This window comes from Misgurnus anguillicaudatus, chromosome 10, assembly GCF_027580225.2.
Source record: "Misgurnus anguillicaudatus chromosome 10, ASM2758022v2, whole genome shotgun sequence".
NCBI classification, from domain to species: domain Eukaryota; kingdom Metazoa; phylum Chordata; class Actinopteri; order Cypriniformes; family Cobitidae; genus Misgurnus; species Misgurnus anguillicaudatus.
In genome coordinates this window covers 31,009,858-31,017,566 of record NC_073346.2, presented here as the reverse complement: position 1 = coordinate 31,017,566, position 7,709 = coordinate 31,009,858, and the positions used below count along the sequence as shown (strand labels likewise).

The following is a 7,709-nucleotide window of genomic DNA, read 5'->3' as shown; positions in this document are numbered from 1 at the left end:
CTACCGTATGGTAGCAAAGCGTCGCTTGAAGTTTGCGCAAAACGCATTCATGAATTGCCAGATTGCATTAAAAACCTCCTACTATTTAAATACATAAAATTTTTACATTCCAATATATACTGTAAAAAAATTCTATATTGCGTTAAAAACATGTATTTTATAGTCAATATGGTAATTAACGTCATTTATTCATGTCTAAAAATATTATCGCAATCAGTTATAGGGTTCGCGTTAATTTACAATCTGGCAACCCACAGGCTCCAGTTCCCTGTTGGTGTTGGGTAGTACTAGTACAATGAAGGGACGATGGCTGCCTGCAGCAGAATAATATGGATAAGATTGACACCATTGACAGCATCTCTCAGTGATGGTTCTGCTTTCCTGATGTCTTTTTTGCCAAAACCCATTACTCTCTCCGTTTCTTTCCATCTGTAGGAGATTAAGTGTTATATTTGAATCGGTCTGCTAGCTCCGTGCTATGCTTGCACTAACATCAACTGTATTTAATTGACCTGACCGGTGAGTAAATTAATGCATCTGTCCAAATTCATGATTTTTTCACATACACGCTTTGTAAATGTTATCTAAAGCAAATTAACCTTGTTAGGTAATAAACATGTTCAATTAGCTTCGTAGCTAACATTAGCAATTGCTGTTACAGTTTCTTTCATTTTTGTTGCTAAAGGTCAGATAAGGATGTAGCAACGTGTTGATGTGTATCCTTTGTCCAATTTTTAGTAACTTATTTCTAAGTATCCTTTTAAACCCATAGATAGATAATACACTCACTCATTTTAACTAAAAACCATATGTCTGAATAGCTGTTACTAGTTGCCGTCTGTTATCGGTTATGATTTGTACATATATTTTGCAATTGTGAATCAATTTACCTTAATTTATCATTAAATTTACTAGTTGTCTAAAGTTACTCTCCATTTGCTTTCAGATCACTCATACCATGGCCATTGCTCAGTTTCGCCTTTTTAAAATATGCACCTGCTTAGCATCTCTCCTTTCATTCCTGAAAAGACTGATATGCAGGTAAGTGTACCAGTTTAATCAATGAGTTAAGCAAATAAACATCTATAAAAATTAAAAATTGTCAATAATCATATGTTCACAATAGACAGAAATATATGCATACCAACATAGACATAAGGTTAATACATACAACAATTATGTGAACAGGTTGTGTTTAATAAATATAATGTATTTTACATAATGTGTGATTTTTACTGCACATGTTTTGACTGTTGTCTTTTGTTTATGCAGGACTGGACGGTCACGCAAGCTGAGCGGAGATCAGATCACCCTTCCTACCACTGTTGATTATTCATCCGCACCAAAAAAGGTTTCAGAATCTTTTAGCGTCGTGTTAAAAACACGCGTCACATTTTGGATTTGCCACTGCCGATGTAAAATTATATCTTTATGTGGATTACAATATGATAATGTTGTGAATCTTTGTTGATTGTATATCAGTAGTATTCTTGTACACCTTAAAGGTGCCATACAGTAGAATGTAAAACTGTATTTACCTAGGCATAGATGAATAATAAGAGTTCTATACATGGTAATGACATATCGTGAACCTCAAACACAATTTTTTCCCCTTATGGAAACTAGTGTTGAGCGATGTGCCCCGTTTTGAGATCGTTCTATCGACCTTTGACTGATGTGGACTACAATAATAGGTCAATGTTTGTTGTATAATTCCCTGCAGCCTGAAGTTGAGGAGTGGAGCTCATGGGATGAAGACGGCCCCACGAGTATTAAAATTGAAGGTGGTAATGGGACGGTTCCTCCTCAGAATGAAGCCGAAGATGAAGAGCCAGACTACTTTAAAGACATGGCTCCCACCATCAGGAAAACACAAAAAGTAGGTTCATTACTAGGTGCTTTTACTGTAATTTCTATTTCTCTCATTGATTTATCATTCTGGTAATTCTCGCTTGCCGAGTTATTTTCAAGGGGCTGTATAAAGCTTTTTACAGTATAAAAAGCATTTAAAACAGCTTTTAAATGTGAAAAAATAAATAAACAAGGTTTTGCAAGTCTTTAAATTATTTATAATCTTCAAAATTATTTTATCTCATAATTGTTTTATGTTCCAAGTGTTTGGACCTCAATTTATCCAGTTTTAACAGTAATGTATGAAGGACATTATGGACCAATATCACATCTATTTCTCAATTTTTTAGATTGTGCTGAAGAAAAGGGAACCTCTGAATTTTTCCATGCCAGACAGTTCCTCTGGTTTCTCCAGTAGATTAGCTGCCTCTCAGGATATGTCCTTCATCCAGCCATCTGTGAGTATTAGTAACATCACATCAAATCACATAACTAATGCCCATTATCACACCAGTATAATACTATAAAGAGATTTGTAGTTTATAGAGACCAATGGTTTGAACACAATAGAGGTAAAAAGGTCTATCAAATTTTGTTTAACTATTTGAGAGTTAACACCAGATGTTACAAGGGCTTTGTCTCTATGAGCTGCAGGCGGAGCTGGGGGATCTTGACACCTGGCAGGAGGACACAAATGCTTGGGAGGATGAGGCAGATGCAGCCTGGGAGACAGAGGAAGTGATGAGGCAGGTATTTTTTTAGGGGCTGACTATGGGTTAGTGTTGTACAGTGTTATACAGTGTATCTGAAACTCAATCCGTTAAAGGGATAGTTCACCCAAAAAATTAAATTCTGTTATCATTTAAAGGTCCCGTTCTTTCGCTGTTTTTGAAGCTTTGATTTACAGTGCACAATATAACATGTGTTCATGTTTCACGTGTAAAAAACGCAGTATTTTTCACACAATTGATTTATCTGTAAACCGAGGTTTTCACTAGGGATGTCAAATTATGCATTTTCCCATATTCGATGATCATTTAAATTAACGATCAATCAATCGAATAATCGTTAACAGTAATAGTGCAATAAGCCATTACAGCAGTGGTATATAGCCAATGACATAGAAGTGTGCATAAAAACGCCAGCTTCCTCACGCGAATTAAAAGATTTTATTTTGTCTAAATAATATGCTAGTGGGATTGTAAAATGAGTCGGTGTAGTTGGTGTTTTGATAAAAATCATCAATTTAATCTCGTAACGAAATATAATGACTAATAGACACAGTAAACTCCGCCTCATAACGGGCACTCCGCACAGTCGCATGCATCCATAACAAAATAAAAGTTTCATTATCATCAAGTGTTATTTTTCTAGTTGTTCACCTCGCTTTCTGAGTCGTCGATACACCGCTTGTTGTAATTATATCCAAGAAGCACACGAAAGGGCACTTTTCCCGTCGTTACCTCAGCTTTTGACCTGCGGCGTACTTTCAGCAAAGATGCTTATATTATGAAGACTTCAACCTTCCATTAGAAAACCCGCAACAGTGTTTAGCGTGTAGCGCCTCAGCCAGTCATGATGATGATCAATGATATATGTTGCGGGAGTTCAGAGTGTAACGACAGTCTACATTTAACAGTTTCTTGCCAGAATTTAAGTTTTTCATTTTAATCTGTTTATTAAAAACGGCTTCGGGACGCCTTCCCTGTGTAAAGCAGTGTTAGCAGCGCTGCTATGCTAATCTTGCAGGCTTCCCTGAAGAGGGTCTTTGCTTTCAGTATCCTAACTGTGTTTAGATTTTCGGCATCTGACCCTCTCAGATCCTCTGCGGATGCAATTATGTTACGTTAGCAGCCAGCCTCGTCTCGAATGAGGACAAAAAGCCCAAATGTGTGTTTGGCATTGAGCATCATTGTGATCATGGCTAGTTTAACTTCTTCGCGCTTGGTTAGTTTTTTCACCAGCTGTGTATGTGCTTTGTGCAGGCGCCGGACACACGTGCTTGCTTTTTCGACAATCGTTAAGTTTTATCGATTTAATTCTTATCGACAACTAATCGAAGATCGATTAATTGTTAACATCCCTAGTTTTCACTGTCCTCAAAATGGGCTGATGTCTTCTTTGTTCTGTGGAGTCCCTCCTTCAGAAATACGTATCGAGTTCTGATTGTGTAGCTTGTTTAGTGTGTTGTGATTCGATAGCAGCTTAGCTTGCCGTTAGCTTAGCTGGCGACTGACATATTCTTGTGGGCGGAGTTTAGTCAACAAACTGTTCTAGTGACGTCATTAATGCAGGAAGTAGAAGGCTTTAGTCCAAACCGGCCGTTCGCTGTAGGCTTTGAAAGGCGAATTCTGTTAAAGAAAATATCACCTGGCAGTGAACTTTGAGCTTTATCATTTTACAGGTATTATTTATGCTATTATAGCAACATTACACACTAAGGTTTAAAAAATGGGATCAGAAAGAATGTGACCTTTAAGTTTACTCACCCTTGAGTTGTTCCAAACCTGTATACATTTCTGTGAAGAAAAATTAAGATATTTGTAATTAAGCAGGAAACAGGAGCACCTTGATTTTCATAGTATGAATGAAAATTACTATGGAAGTCAATGGTGCTCAAAAACAGTTTAGTTACAAACATTTCTCAAAATATTTTTCTCTGTGTTTATTTTTTATAAAGAAAGAGGTTCAGGGTGAGTAAATGATGACAGTATTTTAATTTTTTGTGTGAACTGTCTCTTTAAATATGCCCTCAAACAGGAGTTTTATGATCATTTATCATCATGGCTGTGATTGAAAGTTTTACTAAACTTGCATGTTTCCTCAAAATTGGAATGCTGCGCATTTACATTGTTGTATACAACCCTGCACACTGTATTTATTTAATACTTGGGCTGATTTATTTTCTTTAGCTACCACCAATACCAAGTGTTGTACTCTCGACTCTGTTAAACACATTTTACCATGTCTGAATCCAAAAACTGTTAATCAGCAAAAACAAAGTAAATTGTATAATGGCCTATTCAATATGATGGTTTTCCGTCTTTGTCCACTAGATGGCGGTAAAAAATCAAAGTTGTTTTCAACCTGCAATACACTGAGCATAACTTTGCTATAGCTTACTTGTTCAATGTGTCTTTAATCACCTCATTGAAATGTAGTGCTTATATCAAACTCTAACTTTTAGTAAATATAGTGAAATCTCTGTCTCGCTTGTACGCAGGCAGCAGAAGATGGCGGAGAGAGAAAGACGTGCCATGGAGCAACAAAGAAAGAAAATGGAGAAAGAGGCGCAAAGAATGATGAAAAAAGAGCAAAAGATCGCCGTCAAACTTTCGTAACATTTATACAGCACCGGACACTCTACACAACATCCAGTCAACTTACCACATGTTGAATACGATCTTGTTTCGTCCCAGCTACCACACTGCTGTCTTCAAGATATTTCTGGAGTCCATGCGTTGTCTGGAAGAATTTTATTTTTTTGTTTTTTGTACATTGGACAAAACACAGAACAAAGAACCCTTCCCTCGTACATGAGTTATTGTGAATATTCTTGCGGTGAAAATACTGGATGGGTTTTTTGTGTCAGTATTTATAAAACTTGAAAGAATCTATTCAGAATCATTTTAAATATTTCTGTTTATTCTGGGTTTGTGTTTTTGGCCTTTGTGTTTTTCACATCTGTTTTTATTTTCTTTATCTTTGTCCTCTTGTAACTGTCCTTTCAACAGTGGGCAAATTCAGTTTCTGCTCTCAAATATCTCTCTAGTAATCGTGGTCTTAACTGCTAATAATTGTTAAAGACCTTACATTTTTCCAAAATGGACATTTTGTTTTAAACCTAAACCTTGATCTGGTTAAATGCTAAATGAAATGGTTCTCTTTACTGGGAAAAGAGAGTTGAGATATGTAGCGAGGGGAAAATGCTTTAATCAGGAGTGGGTTGGTCATCATGGAAATGCTAGATTTTTAAAAATCCAGATTGGCAACCAACACATCTTCTATCCAATGTATGTTGCTAAGAAGTGTTGAAAGATAATGACATTCACCTTCAGTACAGCTTTAAGCCTGATATAATCTGCTGTATGTAGAAACAGTTCACCACATTGATCACAGGCATAAACATTTAAATTTAGATGTATCACAGGGATATCTGCATTCTATTAACGCAGTTTTACTGAATGAAAAGATAGTGATGCTACCAGGGGTAGCTCTCCGGTGTCTTTATTGAGAAATGGGCAAATTGTTCAAGTCTATAAATGGATCATGTCTATTGGTACAATACTGAGGATTGTCCTATTAAAATGACGATGGTGCTGATGATAATAACTTCTGCATGCTATGATTATTGAGGAAGATGAAGCCATGAGTTATACAAGCTGATCATTATGTAATACAGAATAAAATCACACCTTTTGTTATTGTTGATTTTCTTTTCTTTTTTTCACTCATGTATGTTCATACCTTCTTTCAAAGCTGTTTTATGCACAGTCCAGCCTCAAAAACAATTGGATAACTGTTGTTTTAATCTGGAGAATTCTACTATTATTTTTTTCAACATCTCTCTCTCTCTCAAAACCCATGCACCAGCTGACTTGTACAATATCTTCAGTGCTAAAGTAAAGATGATGTCCTTGGGTGTTTCAGAGCAACGGCAAGTCAAGTAATGTTGTATTTCATCTATAACCAAACTGTTCAATCATGAACCTGTTATATATTGCTATACAGTATGTGTGTCATTGGAGATGATGAGAGACTCAAGGTCAGATGCAATATCCCGACCGATGGAACGTTCCGGGTATGAGAATGTGATGTCATAATCCCCATCTGCCTCAGCAACGCTTCTGGTCCCACACGCTCTCACAGCCTGACCCACTTAAGCAAAAAGAGGAAAATAAACTGTGACTGAATTATACATAACACACTGTCTGCTGCAGTGTCAGCTATGCAGATCTCTGTTTCGCCTGATAGTGCATATATAAGCTTCTCTCTGTAATAAAGAATTGATCATTAAATAAACTGAATATACACACAACGAATGTAGGAATCTTTACAGCACATCTGCACCAGAACAGCACAAGGCTAATGTATTAAAGCCTCTTAAAATGAGGCGCATATGAAATATTGTACAACAGATTTCTTCCAAGTCCTTAACCCTGGAGAACCCAAGAACCCTTTTATTACCAGTAATTAACATTGGCCAAATTTGACCCGTGGGTTCTCCAGGGTAAAGGGGACATATCATGAAAATCTGACTTTTTCCATCTTTAAGTGCTATAATTGGGTCTCCAGTGCTTTTATTAACCCAGAAAACATGAAAAATAACAACCCAGTAACTTAATTTTGGTAAACCATTCTCTGCAAGCATGTGAAAAATATAGGTCATTGAAATTTGGCTCCCCTTGTGATGTCAGAAGGGGATAATACCACCCCTTAATCTGTACTATCCAACCACAGCACTTCTATTTAGTGCCGAGATCAGCTCATTTGCATTTTAAAGCACATCCCAAAATAGCACGTTTTTGTCACACCTACAAAGCGGCAATTTTAACATGCTGTAATAAATTATCTATTTGGTATTTTGAGCTAAAACTTCACATATGTACTCCAGTGACACCAACGATTTATTTTACATCTTTAAAAAGTCTTGAAAAAGTTGTGAAATGTCCACTTAAATATAAAACTATTCTATCAGATATCACATTCAAGCGCAGTGTCTAGCTGGACACAAAGTAAACAACAGCAAGCATTTGGTCTGTCTTGCTGTTTTATGCATGCAGGGTCGTGTTATGCAACAGACAAGTCTCAGCTGGTAAAAGACATACTGTGTGTTCTTCTGGTTACCCAGGGGTATA

At 36.6% G+C, this 7,709-nt stretch overlaps 1 protein-coding gene across 1 annotated transcript; it reads left to right on the top strand.

Annotated features, from left to right (window-relative positions):
- The first annotated feature begins 248 nt into the window (after positions 1-248).
- ebag9 (estrogen receptor binding site associated antigen 9) lies at positions 249-6,280 on the top strand. The gene is made up of 7 exons (XM_073872368.1): positions 249-519; positions 947-1,041; positions 1,273-1,351; positions 1,724-1,879; positions 2,202-2,309; positions 2,506-2,601; positions 5,079-6,280. Exons 2-7 carry the CDS (start codon positions 959-961, stop codon positions 5,190-5,192), a joined length of 636 nt encoding a protein of 211 aa, XP_073728469.1. The 5' UTR covers positions 249-519; positions 947-958; the 3' UTR covers positions 5,193-6,280.
- The last annotated feature ends 1,429 nt before the right edge of the window (positions 6,281-7,709 follow it).